This window comes from Oncorhynchus clarkii, chromosome 7 (assembly GCF_045791955.1).
Source record: "Oncorhynchus clarkii lewisi isolate Uvic-CL-2024 chromosome 7, UVic_Ocla_1.0, whole genome shotgun sequence".
Lineage (NCBI taxonomy): Eukaryota > Metazoa > Chordata > Actinopteri > Salmoniformes > Salmonidae > Oncorhynchus > Oncorhynchus clarkii.
Genome location: NC_092153.1, coordinates 46,920,469 through 46,936,213, shown reverse-complemented (window position 1 = coordinate 46,936,213; position 15,745 = coordinate 46,920,469). Strand labels below are relative to the sequence as shown.

Here is a 15,745-nt window from a genome sequence, read left to right as displayed (position 1 = left end):
TTCTGGGAAAAGTGCACAAAGATTAGACATGTATTGTATGACTCTTACACCCTGTTTTCTTTTCAAACAGGGGACTCAACAAGCAAGGCTACAAGTGCCGACGTGAGTGTCTCTCTGACCACTTGCTGTTTAGATTTTTCCACTATATGGACATTGTTTTGTAGCTTGGAGGCATCCTAAACGTTCGCTGTGCAATCATTCACTCCCAAAAATATACACATTTCTCATATCAATAGGTGAATGTCTCAACTGTGAGCTTGCCCTAATGTGGCTTTATCTCTGTCCTCAGAATGCAACGCGGCTATCCACAAGAAATGCATCGACAAAATCATTGGGAGATGCACCGGAACAGCAGAGAACAGTAGAGACACTGTGGTAAGCATTATGACCACCTGTCATAATACATTGCAAATAGTAGTTAGTGTTTGAAGATCCGTTTTCAACGGAGCATTTCCCTTTATCAATATGTTGACTTGGATCGTCATTTTCCCACGACAATTCCTCTGATTGCATCGCGGTCATGCAGCTGTGAGGGAACTGTGTCACGCTTCTCTGCATCCCTTTAACGGCAAGACGAGACCCATTCAGGGAGGTCAACGGCCGTCAGAGACCAGGCAAATCAATGGGCTCGTGTTTAAAACTGAACAGTGGTGCTCCGTTCCAGTTGTAATTTAGCTAGCAAAGGACCAAAGTAGCCAGTATAGTGCCAGTGGTTTCAGCATAAGACCATTGTTACCAGTAGTGGAGCACTTTTAACTAGTGTTGCTTATGAAGTATACAGCCAGGGAGATCGTAAGGCTGCTAGTATCTGCAGCAGTAGGATCAGCTTTTCAGCACCTGAGGCAGCTAGGATAGATCTGCCTTCTCTTGGAGGGCAGAGTCCCCTGTCTGCAGCCTGTATGGGAGCTCCCCTGGGTGTGTAGGTGGATTTATAGGCCAGTCAGTGCTGTGAGGGTGGAGTCAGTCCACCAGTTAAGGGTGTAGGTGTGTGCCCCCTGCTCCCTTTGGGGAACCATGAGGAGCTTCAGAAGGGCTGTGAGGCCCCACAGACTCCCAGGTTTTTGGACAGTGCACATTGGTACTATGGACTGGCTCTTTGATGACGGGAGCTCTGTGTCCACAGTTCCAGAAGGAGCGCTTTAAGATCGACATGCCGCATCGCTTCAAGAGCCACAACTACATGAGCCCTACCTTCTGTGACCACTGTGGCAGTATGCTGTGGGGAATGGTCAAGCAGGGCATCAAGTGTGAAGGTGGGTGTGATGCCCCTTCTCTCTCATTCCCTCTGTCTCTTTCCATCTATCTTCAATACACGCAATCTGTTAGCTCTGGCCCTCTATCTCTTTCCCTCTCCGTCTTTCACAACCAGTGTCTTACTCTTCTCTCCTTTCTCCTGCCAGATTGTTCCATGAACATCCATCACAAGTGTCAGAAGAAAGTGGGCAATCTCTGTGGAATCAACCAGAAACTTCTGTCTGAGGCCCTCAACCAAGTTAGCCAGGTGTGAAAGGCAGGGCTATGCACTTGGTCATACCCACATTCACACATATGAATGTGTTTTTTAGAATCATTAATGCACATTCATAAACCTATTTTAATGGCATTTTTACCCCCCTCAGAAATCCATAAGTAGGTCTGAATCCAACAAATCAGAGTCAACAGACATTGGAATCTACCAGGACTTCAACAAAAGCCCAGGAGCGGACCCTAGTGGTGAGTAGCTGTCACTGTTGCAGCTGAGAGCAAGGTATTCTGCATTATAAACTGGGTGGTTCGGACCATGAATGCTGATTGGCTGACAGCCGTGGTATATCAGACCGTATACAACGGGTATGACAACATGTATTTTTATTGCTCTAATTACATTGGTAACCAGTTTATGATAGCAATAAGAAACCTCAGGGGTTTGTGGTATATGGCCAATATACCACGGTTAAGGGCTGTATCCAGGCACTCCATGTTGTGTCGTGCTTAAGAACAGCCCTTAGCTGTGGTATTTTGGCCATATACCACACCCACTCCTCATGCCGTATTGCTTAAGTATACCAGGTATATGACAAAACATGTATTTGTACTGTTTTAATTACGTTCTTAGCAAGTTTATAATAGCAATAAGGCTCCTAGGGGTTTGTGATAAATGGCCAATATACCACGGCTAAGGGCTGTATCCTGAACAGCCCTTAGCCGTGGTATATTGGCCATGTACAACACCCCCCCCCCCCCCCCCCCCTCAAGCCTTATTGCTTAAGTAAATACACTTTTTGGTTTTTCTTACCCATATTTTGTTGTTGTTGTGTCTTTACATGTGTAAATGTATCTATTGAAATTATGCCCCTCTTTTTGTGTGTGTGTGTTCAACAGAAGCCAATGAGAAGTTGTGGGAGGGTGGTAAGGTCCCTGCCCCCACCAACATCACCCCCACGATCCACCTCACCATCGATGACTTTGTGTTCCACAAGGTGCTGGGCAAGGGCAGCTTTGGCAAGGTAATGTAGGTCCCAGGCCAACCACTCTGGTACATTTACCCTCACATCACTGACACCCATGCACACACACTCAATTGCCTTCCCACAAGTGTCACATGCTAATACTGCTTTGTCTAAAAGGTTCCAAGGCACTCTTCAACTGCTGCAAACTAACCTACTTTAGGTGTTTAGTTACTATATGTTATTATCTGTTGTCAGAGTGACAATAGCAACCCAGTGGCCTGCTCTGGCCTGATAGTTGTTCAACATGTGTTTTCTCTCTGGGAGTATACAGCCTAACAGTATCACCTCTCCCGTCTGGCGCTCCAGGTCCTGCTGGCTGAGCTGAAGGGGCGAGGGCAGTACTTTGCTGTGAAGGCCCTGAAGAAAGATGTGGTTCTGATGGATGACGATGTGGAGTGTACCATGGTGGAGAAGAGAGTCCTAGCCCTGGCCTGGGACAACCCCTTCCTCGCACACCTCTACTCCACATTCCAGACCAGGGTGAGACCCCTCTCCAAAGCTTCATCTTTTATTATGAGAACTATTTTCCCTCAGACTAATTTGTGTCACTATACTTATCTGTGTAAATGATAGGATTATGTGCGTGTGTGTGTTTTTCCAGGAACACCTGTTTTTCGTGATGGAGTACCTGAATGGAGGGGATCTAATGTTCCACATACAAGATAAGGGTCGCTTTGATCTCTACAGAGCCACGTGAGTGACAGACTGCAGTGTTATGTAGACTCTATCTCACCATCCACCAACCACTAAGTAGTTATGTTACTTTAAAACTCATCCAAGAGGGTTTGATAGCAGGTTAAGGGCAGACTGTAGGCCTTTCATAATGATGATGCACTCAGAAGTAGTTGGGCCTCTACCATTGTTCTCCCCCAGGTTCTACTCAGCAGAAATCGTAATTGGACTGCAGTTCCTCCATTCCAAAGGAATTATTTACAGGTGAGCTCCATGAACTGCGATGGCCTGATCTTGTCGTGCACATGATTCACCCCTGTATTAATGCTTAATAGATTAACTTAATTCCCTTTAATCAGGGAGCGGATTGAACCCCTCTCCCCCCTGCCCTAACCCTTCCTTGCTACAGGGACCTGAAGCTGGACAATGTGATGCTGGACAGGGACGGCCACATTAAGATTGCTGACTTTGGGATGTGCAAGGAGAACATGTTTGGAGAGAATCGGGCCACCACTTTCTGTGGGACACCAGACTACATCGCACCAGAGGTTTGTGTGACTGTCTGTGTCTATGTGGGATAGGGTTTTGTAGGATTCTGTTGAAAGCAATTTACTCTCTGTCCTGTATTTGTTAGCCTGTGTTTTGATCCTGACTGTAGTTGACTCCTAACATAGTTGACTCTTAACATGTGTCTCTCTCTGTCTGTCCATCCTCAGATCCTGCTGGGACAGAAGTACACCTTCTCCGTGGACTGGTGGTCGTTTGGCGTGCTGGTGTATGAGATGCTGATTGGCCAGTCGCCATTCCAGGGTGATGACGAGGAAGAGCTCTTTGAGTCCATCAGGATGGACGTACCTCACTACCCTGGCTGGCTCACCTCGGAGGCCAAGGACCTGCTGGAGAGGGTGAAGCTACTGCTCATTCTCTTCTCTTACTGACCCCTGACCTCTTTTTCACAATGTTGTATGTCTGTGACAGTTGGTGGCAGATGGGGCTCCACTAGTAAACAATGTAATCTTGCATTCTCCCCTAAAAACGTCCCTTTTTCAGGACCCTGTCTTTCAAAGATAATTTGTAAAAATCCAATTAACTTCACAGATCTTCATTGTAAAGGGTTTAAACACTGTTTCCCATGCTTGTTCAATGAACCATAAACAATTAATGAACATGCACATGGAATGGTCGTTAAAACTTCTTAGGGCTGAGATCCCGCTAACGGGATCGATATGACAACAGCCAGTGAAAGTGCAGGGCGCCAAATTCAAAACAACAGAAATCCCATAATTAAAATTCCTCAAACATAGAAGTATTTCACACCATTTTAAAGATACACTTCTTGTTAATCCCACCACAGTGTCCGATTTCAAATAGGCTTTACGGCGAAAGCACCACAAACGATTATGTTAGGTCAGAGCCAAGTCACAGAAAAACTCAGCCATTTTTCCAGCCAAAGAGAGGAGTCACAAAAATCAGAAATAGAGATCAAATGAATCACTAACCTTTGATGATCTTCATCAGATGACACTCATAGGACTTCATGTTACACAATACATGTATGTTTTGTTTGATGAAGTTCATATTTATATCAAAAAATCTCAGTATACATTGGCGCTTTATGTTCAGTAGTTCCAAAAACATCCGGTGATTTTGCAGAGAGCCACATCAATTTACAGAAATACTCATAATAAATGTTGATGAAAATACAAGTGTTATGCATTGAACTTTAGATACACTTCTTCTTAATGCAACGGCTGTGTCAGATTTCAAAAAAGCTTTACGGAAAAAGCAAACCATGCAATCTGAGTACGGCGCTCAGTCACCAAACAAGCCAAAAAGATATCCGCCATATTGTGCAGTCAACAGAAGTCAGAAATAACATTATAAATATTCACTTACCTTTGATGATCTTCATTAGAATGCACTCCCAGGAATCCCAATTCCACAATAAATGTTTGTTTTGTTCGATAATGTCCATCATTTATGTCCATATAGCTACTTTTGTTAGTGCGTTTTGTAAACAAATCCAAACTCACGAAGCACGTTCACTAGGAGCAGACGAAATGTCAAAAAGTTCCGTTAGTCCGTAGAAACATGTCAAACAATGTATAGAATCAATCTTTAGGATGTTTTTAACATAAATCTTCAATAATGTTTCAACCGGAGAACTCCTTTGTCTTCAGATATGCAATGGAACTCAAGCTAACTCTCACGTGAACGAGCGTCACGAGCTTGTGGCACTCTGCCAGACCACTGACTCAAAGAGCCCTTATGAGCCCCTCCTTTACAGTAGAAGCATCAAACAAGGTTCTGAAGACTGTGGACATCTAGTGGAAGCCTTAGGAAGTGCAACATGACCAATATCCCACTGTATCTTCAATAGGGAATGTGTTGAAAAACGACCAACCTCAGATTTCCCACTTCTTGGTTGGATTTTTTTCTCAGGTTTTTACCTGCCATATGAGTTCTGTTATACTCACAGACACCATTCAAACAGTTTTAGAAACTTCAGAATGTTTTCTATCATATACTAATAATAGTATGCATATATTAGCAACTGGGACTGAGTAGCAGGCAGTTTACTTTGGGCACCTCTGGGCACCTTATTCATCCTTGCTACTCAATACTGCCCCCGGCCATAAGAAGTTAAGACACTAACAGCTTACATATGGTAGGCAATTAAGGTCACAGTTATGAAAACTTAGAACACTAAAGAGGCCTTTCTACTGACTGAAAAACACCAAAAGAAAGATACCCAGGGTCTCTGCTCATCTGCGTGAATGTGCCTTAGGCATGCTGCAAGGAGGCATGAGGACTGCAGATGTGGCCAGGGCAATTAATTGCAATGTCCGTACTGTGAGACGCGTAAGACAGCGCATTGGCAGGCCACGTGTAACAACAGCTGCACATGATCGGTACATCCAAACATCACACCTGCGGGACAGGTACAGGATGGCAACAACAACTGCCCGAGTTACACCAGGAATGCACAATCCCTCTATCAGTGCTCAGGCTGTCCGCAATAGGCTGAGAGAGGCTGGACTGTGGGCTTGTAGGCCTGTTGTCTGGTGAGAACCTGCCTTACATCAACGGCAACAACGTCGCCTATGGGCACAAACCCACCGTCACTGGACCTGACAGGACTGGCAAAATGTGCTCTTCACTGACGTGTCGCGGTTTTGTCTCACCAGTGTTGATGATCGGATTTGAGTTTATCGTCGAAGGAATGAGCATTACACCCAGGCCTGTACTCGGGATCGATTTTGGAGGTGCAGTCCATGAGGAGGAGATGCACTGCAGTACTTAATGCAGCTGGTGGCCACACCAGATACGACTGTTACTTTGATTTTGACCCCCCCATTGTTCAGGGACACATTATTCCATTTCTGTTAGTCACATGTCTGTGGAACTTGTTCAGTTTATGTCTCAGCTGTTGAATCTTGTTATGTTCATACAAATATTTACGCATGTTAAGTTTGCTGAAAATAACCCAGTTGACAGTGAGAGGATGTTTCTTTTTTTGCTGAGTTTAGTCACACCCAGACATACAGAGAAAGACAGGCATTGGAATGTCACAACGTTGCCCCTGGGGAAATGTTTTTTATTTTTCCATAAATATGCAAACAATGTTGCGATTACAGTATAACCCTCTCGACCCCTCCCATCTACACACTCACAAGCTCAAGCTCTGCACACACACACACCTTACATCTCAGATGGGATTCCTGTTTCTAAGCTCTTGTGCGTCTCTGTGCTCGATCCCCAGCTGTTTGAACGAGACCCTAGTAACAGACTAGGGGTGGTGGGGAACATCCAAGGACACTCCTTCTTCAAGACCCTCAATTGGCCTGCCCTGGAGAAGAGAGAGCTGGAACCCCCCTTCAAACCTAAAGTGGTACGATCTGGTTCTCTGGCTTTGATGTGGATAGTGAAACCAACACACTAATGCTTTTGATTGGTTTACGCCATTGTGAATGACTTGTTTGGAGTTGTGGTGTGAATGTTTCTATTGGTCACTTGTTGAACTGACACCCCTTCTCTGCCGAGCACAGAAAGCGCCCAATGACTGCAGCAACTTTGACCGGGAGTTCCTGCGTGAGAAGCCCCGCCTCTCCCACGCGGACAAGAACCTGATTGACTCTATGGACCAGGCGGCCTTTGCAGGCTTCTCTTTCATCAACCCCAAGATGGAATGCATTATGGTCAATTGAAGGCACAACATGATTCCTCCATCTATCCATTATAAACATATAAACACAAGGAAGGAAGGAAGGAAGGAAGGAAGGAAGGAAGGAAGGAAGGAAGGAAGGAAGGAAGGAAGGAAGGAAGGAAGGAAGGAAGGAAGGAAGGAAGGAGAGAGAGAGACCAGTATAGCATTTATCACTGTGGTGGGTCCAATCAATAGTGGTGTCTTTCTTTTCCTTGTGATCAAATATTGAATCAATATGAATCAGTCCATATACTGTACTTTATCCCCCAACAACACTTGCACCACCCCATAACTCAGACTGTTGTTTAATATTTTGCATGCTGGGAAGTCGGGGATCAAATGTGGCTCTATTATCACACCCCTGTGTGCCCTACCTACTGTCTGTCACTCTCCTGTCCTGATCATTCACATAATATTTTGTGTGTCTGTGCGTGTCAGCACTCGCTGTGCGTAAATGCATAAATTAATGTGTCTTTTTGAGTGACAGCATGAATGTCTAGTATTTCCCCCTAGCTGTAGCAGTTACTCTGATTTGGAGTCACATGCTGGTGCCAGTTATGAATTGTCTATAATGAAAAAAAAGTTTGTACTTTTTCAGGTACAAAATGAATGGGTGCTGCATACAAAATCTTGTTGTATAATACCCAAGAAACAGGACCAGTAGAGAACGCACAGATGTATGCTGGCATGGATAGTCTCATTCCCCTCTCACCGTGTGGATCTAGCTGCCCATCCACACGGTATAAAACTAAGGGTTTGCAACCAGTACTGCAACTTCCCCACTTTCCTGAACCAACTGCAGCTACTCTGATTAAGACCTGAGTAAGTGTGAAACAAGAGTGGAACATCTTTCTGAAGGGAGTGAGTTTAATGGTACTACACGGTGTGTCGTTTTGAAGGATATGGGTGTGTTGGGGGGTATTCCATTGGCAAAAGGATGGATAATTGGGTCTTGTGTTACTTGAAAGTATTGTCAGAGGCATCATGCCCATCGGGGGCACAAGGGCACGTGCCTCCTCACGTTACATTATTTACTAAATATCATTTTTAAGCCAATCATTAAAATGTATTTATAAAGCCCTTTTTTACATCAGCCGATGTCATGAAGTGCTGTACAGAAACCCAGCCTAAAACTCCAAACAGCAAGCAATGCAGATGTAGAAGCACAGTGGCTAGGAAAAACTCCATAGAAAGGCAGGAACCTAGGAAGAAACCTAAAGAGCACACATATTTTCAGCATTATTTATAAAAAAAGATCTGTCAGCTGTATGTTGCGGAGGGGCCACAGAGTCTGGACCAGTAAGTGGCTCCTTCCAAGGTGCATCGCGGACCAAAGATATGCTAGGAGAGTATCGAGTGAATCACAGTTGATTTTTACTGCCGGTTATCGGCAGGTCTCACAGGAGCTATGTATGAAAATAATTTTGATCACGCTATGTAGCCAATTGATTCATTCTTGATAAGTAAATAAAACACGTTTGGCTGTTTCTCTGTAATACTAGCCACCTAGCAATTTTATGAAGTTGACTTTAGCTAGCCAGCTACAGTGCCCTTTGTAATTCTTGGGACAGTGAAGCGTGTTTTATTATGAATAGTTTCCTAATCTCCCAGCCTCATAAATAGATTCCCAGCCATTTCAGGCTATCAGTCAAGTTAGAGTAGCTTGTCTAACTATCTTAGCTGACTTGTCTGCTGGCAAGGTTGCTAGACTTTAGAAAATACAAAAATAGCTTTCATTCTTGGGTTATGAGACTATATACCAGTATGGCTGTTTGTACTAAACTCTTAAGATATAAAAGTTCTTAAAGAATCAATGTGCATCATTAATTAAAATTACAATTAAACCGGTTAGGGGTATGGTTAAATAACCTATGCAGAAAAATATAATATATTTACATAGAATTAGGCATAACAATTATGGCTCTAGATTGCAGGAAAAAGCTGTTTCAGGTGTTTGAAAAATGCTAAACTCTCCAACTTGTCAGAATTCTCAGAATTCCCACCATCCATCTTCATGTACTATATAACCCCTCTAAAATAATGGGTGCATGAGGCCCCTGGTATTGTAACAAGAAATTATAATATGCTGGATATGAAATGAAAATGTTGATTGCCCTAAACAGACACAATATTTATAAAGGATGTACTTTTTTACTGTCTTTATATTTTACATCTGATTATAAATAAACACATTTTTATTTATGGTGATGTGTTTTCCATTACGTTTTGATTGCCTCTATATTTGCAAAATATTTGACACTTTCTCATAAATGTGTTGTCACAACTTTGCTCCTCAAGAGACACATTCACAGGAAGATGATCTTTTGACCATCGCTGGGCTTGATTTAATTTGATTTATTAGGATCACCATTAGCTGACACCAATGGCTAGTCTTACAGGGGTCTGACATATAACAAAAAAAAACATTACAGACCAAATACAAGATGGTGGTCAATGCAGATAAGTTGTTTTGGTAGCTGAAGGGATTATTGGATTTCCTTACCCAAATATGACTATTTGGTCATTTCTACGGTCAAACGCCGTATGAATATGGTTTAGTTTACGACAACACTAGATAGCTAGCTCAAAATCTAATTTGTCGAACGTACATGGACACTTCCAGAACCAAAATAAAATAAATGGAGAGATCGTCAGATGGCCAATTAACCACAAAAGATGGTATGATTTTGGGTACTCCTCTTCAGAATGTAAATGTGGGGGGAAATACTGCAATGGGTGATGAAAATGTGGTGAGCACGGACAACAATGCTCACAACTCGCGCCCCTCCAGTCCACAGCTCAGGCCGTTCGTTACCTTACGACCCCGGCACTCCAGTCAAGCCACAGGGGAAGAAGATGAGGCCAAGAGGGTATGTCACTTCTTGAGATGCAAAACAATATTGTAATGCTTTTGACAGCAAAGATAGATGAAAAGGCAAATGGCTTGGGAGACATGGTGAGGGAGAATACGATGAAAATTGAGGCCATGAAAAAATCTGTTGACTCTCTTTGAAGAAGTGAAAACCCTCAAACGTGACATGAAAATGTTAAGAAGTTGGCTGATCTCGAGCAAAAGGTGAATGAGGCGGAGAGGTACCAGCGCAGGTGGAGCCTGAGGCTCCATGTAATGTAGGACATCAAATGCAGAGTTGTTGACATCTGTGGAGCTGTCATTCCCGAATCGAAAGCCAAACTTCAGGAAAATGTAGACATCGTTCATTGTTTGGGAAGAGTCAATGATCAAGACGAGACCGAGGACAACCATCATCCGGTTCACCAACAGATCTACACAGGATCTTCTCTGGAGGCGAGCAAAGAATTGTGGATTCCTCATCAAGCAAAAATTGAGGTTCACAGAGGATCTGACCTCAGCGGACAAAGTGACGAGAGAGAAACTGTGGCCGATAGTGGCTACAGCTAGAAAGGCACGGAAAACAGATTTTTTTTGTCGGTGCAAGAGTGATCATCGATGGGAAAGAAATGCGGCCAAATCAGAACATTTGAGAGAGACAGAATCTAACTCGGACAGAACTGGCAGGCCAAAAAGTTGCCTAAGTGCCAGGTGAAAAGCAGCCTTTTATTATAGAAAATGTACACAAACACTTGAATGAGAAAAGGCTGACATGAGAACTGATAAACTAAACACTAACTATAGGTGAATAACTGCTTATTGTAAAGTCTACACAATGTCTCCCCCTTGTGGGAGTAAGAATACTTTAGTAACTTTATGACCAGTATTTGTTTGTTTTTGTTGGAGAGGTTAATAATGGGATGGAAATCCTTTTGAGTTACGTATCCTTAGAAAAAGCTTACATTAGCAAAACAAGGTTGTTGGTTGAAGTTTGTCTTTATCTCTTTGTTCAATTAATGTCAGGGGTATCTGTAATTTTCTCAAGCGTAAGGCTATTTTCCTGTATAGCAAATGTTTTAATGCAGACTTTTACTTTCTACAAGAGTCTCATGCTTGTTCTTCTGCTCTATCTTTTTGGAAAAAATCAATGGGGTAACGATATCTGGTTATCATATGGCATATGTTTTACTGTATGGTTTATATATGGTTTACTACATGATTCCATATGTGTTATTTCATAGTTTTGATGTCTTCACTATTATTCTACAATGTAGAAAATAGTCCAAATAAAGAAAAACCCTCAAATAAGTAGGTGTGTCCAAACTTTTGACTGGTACTGTACATTTTCTCAACAGGTTATGGTCAATAATATCAAAGGCTGCACTGAAATCAAACATTACAGCTCCCACCATCTTATCAATTTATTTCAACCAATCATCAGTCATTTGTGTCAGTGCAGTACATGTTGAGTGCCCTTCTCTATAAGCATGCTGAAAGTCTGTTGTTAATTTGTTTACGGAGAAGTACAGTGGCTTGCAAAAGCATTTTCGCTGATTTGTTGCCTTACTACCTGGAATTAAAATATATTTTTTTGGGGGGGGGGTTTGTGTCATTTGATTTACACAACATGACTACCACTGTGAAGATGCAAAATAAAAAGAATTGTGAAACAAAAGAAATAACACAACTGCGTGCATAACTATTCACCCCCCAAAGTTAATACTTTGTAGAGACACCTTTTGCAGCAATTACAGCTGCAAGTCTCTTGGGGTATGTCTCTATAATCTTAGCACATCTAGCCACTGGGATTTTTGCCTATTCTTCAAGGCAAAACTGTTCCAGCTCCTTCATGTTGGATGTGTTTTCTGCTGGTGAACATCAATATTTAAGTCATACCACAGATTCTCAATAGGAGTGAGGTCTGGGCTTTGACTAGGCCATTCCAAGACATTTAAATGTTTCCCCTTAAACCACTTGAGTGTTGCTTTAGCAGTATGCTCAGGGTCATTGTCCTGCTGGAAGGTGAACCTCCATCCCAGTCTCAAATCTCTGACTGAAGACTGAAGACTGAAACAGGTTTCCCTCAAGGACTTCCTTGTATTTAGCGCTATCCATCATTCCTTCAAATCTGACCAGTTTCCCAGTCCCTGTTGATGAAAAACATCCTCTTGGTGTTCTCGGGGTGATGAGAAGTGCTGGGTTTGTGCCAGACACAGTGTTTTCCTTGATGGCCAAAAAGCACCATTTTAGTCTCATCTGACCAGAGTACTTTCCATATGTTTGGGGAGTCTCCCACATGCCTTTTGGCAAACACCAAATGTGTTTGCTTATTCTTTTCTTTAAGCAATGGCTTTTTTTCTGGCCACTCTTCCATAAAGCCCAGCTCTGTGGAGTGCACGGCTTAAAGTGGTCCTATGGACAGATACTCCAATCTCCGCTTTGGAGCTTTGCAGGGTTATCTTTGGTCTCTTTATTGCCTTTGATTAATGCCCTCCTTGCCTGGTCCATGAGTTTTGGTGGGCGGCCTTCTCTTGGCAGGTTTGTTGTGGTGCCATATTCTTTCAGTTTTTTAATAATGGATTTAATGGTTCTCCGTGGGATGTTCAAAGTTTCTGATATGTTTTCTTTTAACCCAACCCTGATCTGTACTTCTCCACAACTTTGTCCCTGACCTGTTTGGAGAGCTCCTTGGTCTTCATGGTGCCACTTGGTGGTGCCCCTTGCTTAGTGGTGTTGCAGACTCTGAGGCCTTTCAGAACAGGTGTAAATATACTGAGATCATGTGACAGATCATGTGACACTTAGATTGCACACAGGTGGACTTTATTTAACTAATTATGTGACTTCTGAAGGTAATTGGTTGCACCAGATATTTAAGGGATTCATAGCACCAATTTTCCATTTTCTATTATTTGTAATTTTTTTAAACAAGTTATTTTTTTCATTTCAATTCACCAATTTGGACTATATTATATAACCTCACACTCAACGTCAACAAAACTAAGGAGATGATTGTGGACTTCAGGAAACAGCAGAGGGAACACCCCCCTATCCACATCGATGGAACAGTAGTGGAGAGGGTAGCAAGTTTTAAGTTCCTCGGCATACACATCACAGACAAACTGAATTGGTCCACTCACACAGACAGCATCGTGAAGAAGGCGCAGCAGCGCCTCTTCAACCTCAGGAGGCTGAAGAAATTCGGCTTGTCACCAAAAGCACTCACAAACTTCTACAGATGCACAATCGAGAGCATCCTGGCGGGCTGTATCACCGCCTGGTATGGCAACTGCACCGCCCTCAACCGTAAGGCTCTCCAGAGGGTAGTGAGGTCTGCACAACGCATCACCGGGGGCAAACTACCTGCCCTCCAGGACACCTACACCACCCGATGTCACAGGAAGGCCATAAAGATCATCAAGGACATCAACCACCCGAGCCACTGCCTGTTCACCCCGCTATCATCCAGAAGGCGAGGTCAGTACAGGTGCATCAAAGCTGGGACCGAGAGACTGAAAAACAGCTTCTATCGCAAGGCCATCAGACTGTTAAACAGTCACCACTAACACTGAGTGGCTGCTGCCAACACACTGACACTGACTCAACTCCAGCCACTTTAATAATGGGAATTGATGGGAAATGATGTAAATATATCACTAGCCACTTTAAACAATGCTACCTTATATAATGTTACTTACCCTACATTATTCATCTCATATGCATACGTATATACTGTACTCTATATCATCGACTGTATCCTTATGTAATACATGTATCACTAGCCACTTTAAACTATGCCACTTTGTTTACATACTCATCTCATTTGTACATACTGTACTCGATACCATCTACTGTATCTTGCCTATGCTGCTCTGTACCATCACTCATTCATATATCCTTATGTACATATTCTTTATCCCCTTACACTGTGTACAAGACAGTAGTTTTGGAATTGTTAGTTAGATTACTTGTTATTACTGCATTGTCGGAACTAGAAGCACAAGCATTTCGCTACACTCGCATTAACATCTGCTAACCATGTGTATGTGACAAATAAAATTTGATTTGATTTTATTGTGTGTGTCCATTACATGAAATCCAAATAAAAATCCATTTAAATTACAGGTTGTAATAGAACAAAATAGGAAAAACACCAACAAGGATGAATACTTTTGCAAGGCACTGTACCTCATGCAGCGCAACACATCTCCTTTGCATAGAGTTGATCAGGCTTTTGATTGTGGCCTGTGGAATGTTGTCCCACTCCTCTTCAATGGCTGTGCGAAGTTGCTGGATATTGGAACACACTATCAATCCAGAGCATCCCAAACATTCTCAATGGGAGACATGTTTGGTGAATATGGAGGCCTTGGAAGAACAGGGCCATTTTCAACCTCCAGGAATTGTATACAGATCTTTCCGACATGGGGCCATGCATTATCACGCTGAAACGAGATGGTGGCAGATGAATCTGTGGCATTGTGTTGTGTCACAAAACTGCACAGCTTTTATCAAAGCCGAAATAAGTATGACATCCGGGCATTTAAAGTAAACTTGATTTTCAAATTGTCTCATAATATTAAACATAATTTTTTCACATACTCAAACGGCCTACTATTAAGGATGCAAGTATGGGTATTTGGACACATGCACTACCTTTATCATTGGACGAGTACCACTTCAACTTTTTTTGGGGACAATCATTTCCTCTTCCAGGTTAGATGATCATCATATTGTAAAATTTTTGTCTCCTCTTTTCATAGGGCTAGATTAGAAGGAGTAGGCTGCAATTTCTTCAGCGGAGTAGGCTACTAATTTGTGTCATATTAAAAATGATGTTGGTTATATCTCCAGTCATATAAAGTGTAATAGAATTGCATGAACTATGTTTATAAAAGGTCACATTTTCCCTGTGCAAAAACAGAAGAAATGTCTCTGATAAGGCCTACCCTGTCACTACGCACTCAGGCAATGAGTGTTCAGAACTGTCTGTTTAGCTTACAGTGATTTGAGTTGTATTATTAGCCTAAATTATGACTATGCAATCTATTCATCACATTAGGAAAAGTAGCCTATCTTACATTAGTCTGCAAATTTGATGATATGCATGCAATCCATTATTATGAAGGTGCAATTTTATGGTAGAAAAATAGCTTCCTCAAATTTGAAACTCATGTACGTCGACATTTAAAGTCGGCCTTGTTCTGACTTGATAGCGTGTTTTATGCATCTATTTCACGTTGCACTGTATAGGTGCCGTTCCACAAGTAAATGAGTCCATTTATGAGGTTGATTAGTGGTTGACATTGTATATGCTGTTCCACAAACCTAATATTTTGGTGATGATACATTTTGTTTATTTTTGCTGTTCTCCAAATAACATTTTTTTTGCGTTTTAAATTGTGAATAAAGGCAGTAAATGAGCTTCAACTTCCAAAAAATACCCTAGGTTTGGCTGAACTGACACCACTGCTGTGGTAGGTGGGAAGGTGCAAGTTACCTGAATGTCTTGTATGGTATTTATAT

General features: G+C 42.4%; 1 protein-coding gene across 2 annotated transcripts in view; it reads left to right on the top strand.

The window, feature by feature from the left end:
- LOC139413401 (protein kinase C delta type-like) overlaps positions 1–9,573 on the top strand; it is a 33,405-nt gene extending 23,832 nt beyond the window's left edge. The window contains exons 5-17 of one of the 2 annotated variants that reach the window (XM_071160734.1): positions 71–102; positions 290–375; positions 1,124–1,253; positions 1,401–1,501; positions 1,620–1,713; positions 2,362–2,486; positions 2,796–2,969; positions 3,091–3,182; positions 3,363–3,425; positions 3,571–3,709; positions 3,878–4,066; positions 6,925–7,053; positions 7,211–9,573. In XM_071160734.1, the coding sequence (XP_071016835.1) occupies positions 71–102; positions 290–375; positions 1,124–1,253; positions 1,401–1,501; positions 1,620–1,713; positions 2,362–2,486; positions 2,796–2,969; positions 3,091–3,182; positions 3,363–3,425; positions 3,571–3,709; positions 3,878–4,066; positions 6,925–7,053; positions 7,211–7,369 (1,513 nt within the window). In that variant the 3' untranslated portion in view covers positions 7,370–9,573. The remainder of the gene's footprint in view (positions 1–70; positions 103–289; positions 376–1,123; positions 1,254–1,400; positions 1,502–1,619; positions 1,714–2,361; positions 2,487–2,795; positions 2,970–3,090; positions 3,183–3,362; positions 3,426–3,570; positions 3,710–3,877; positions 4,067–6,924; positions 7,054–7,210) is intronic. The other variant, XM_071160733.1, reaches the window with a different exon arrangement.
- The last annotated feature ends 6,172 nt before the right edge of the window (positions 9,574–15,745 follow it).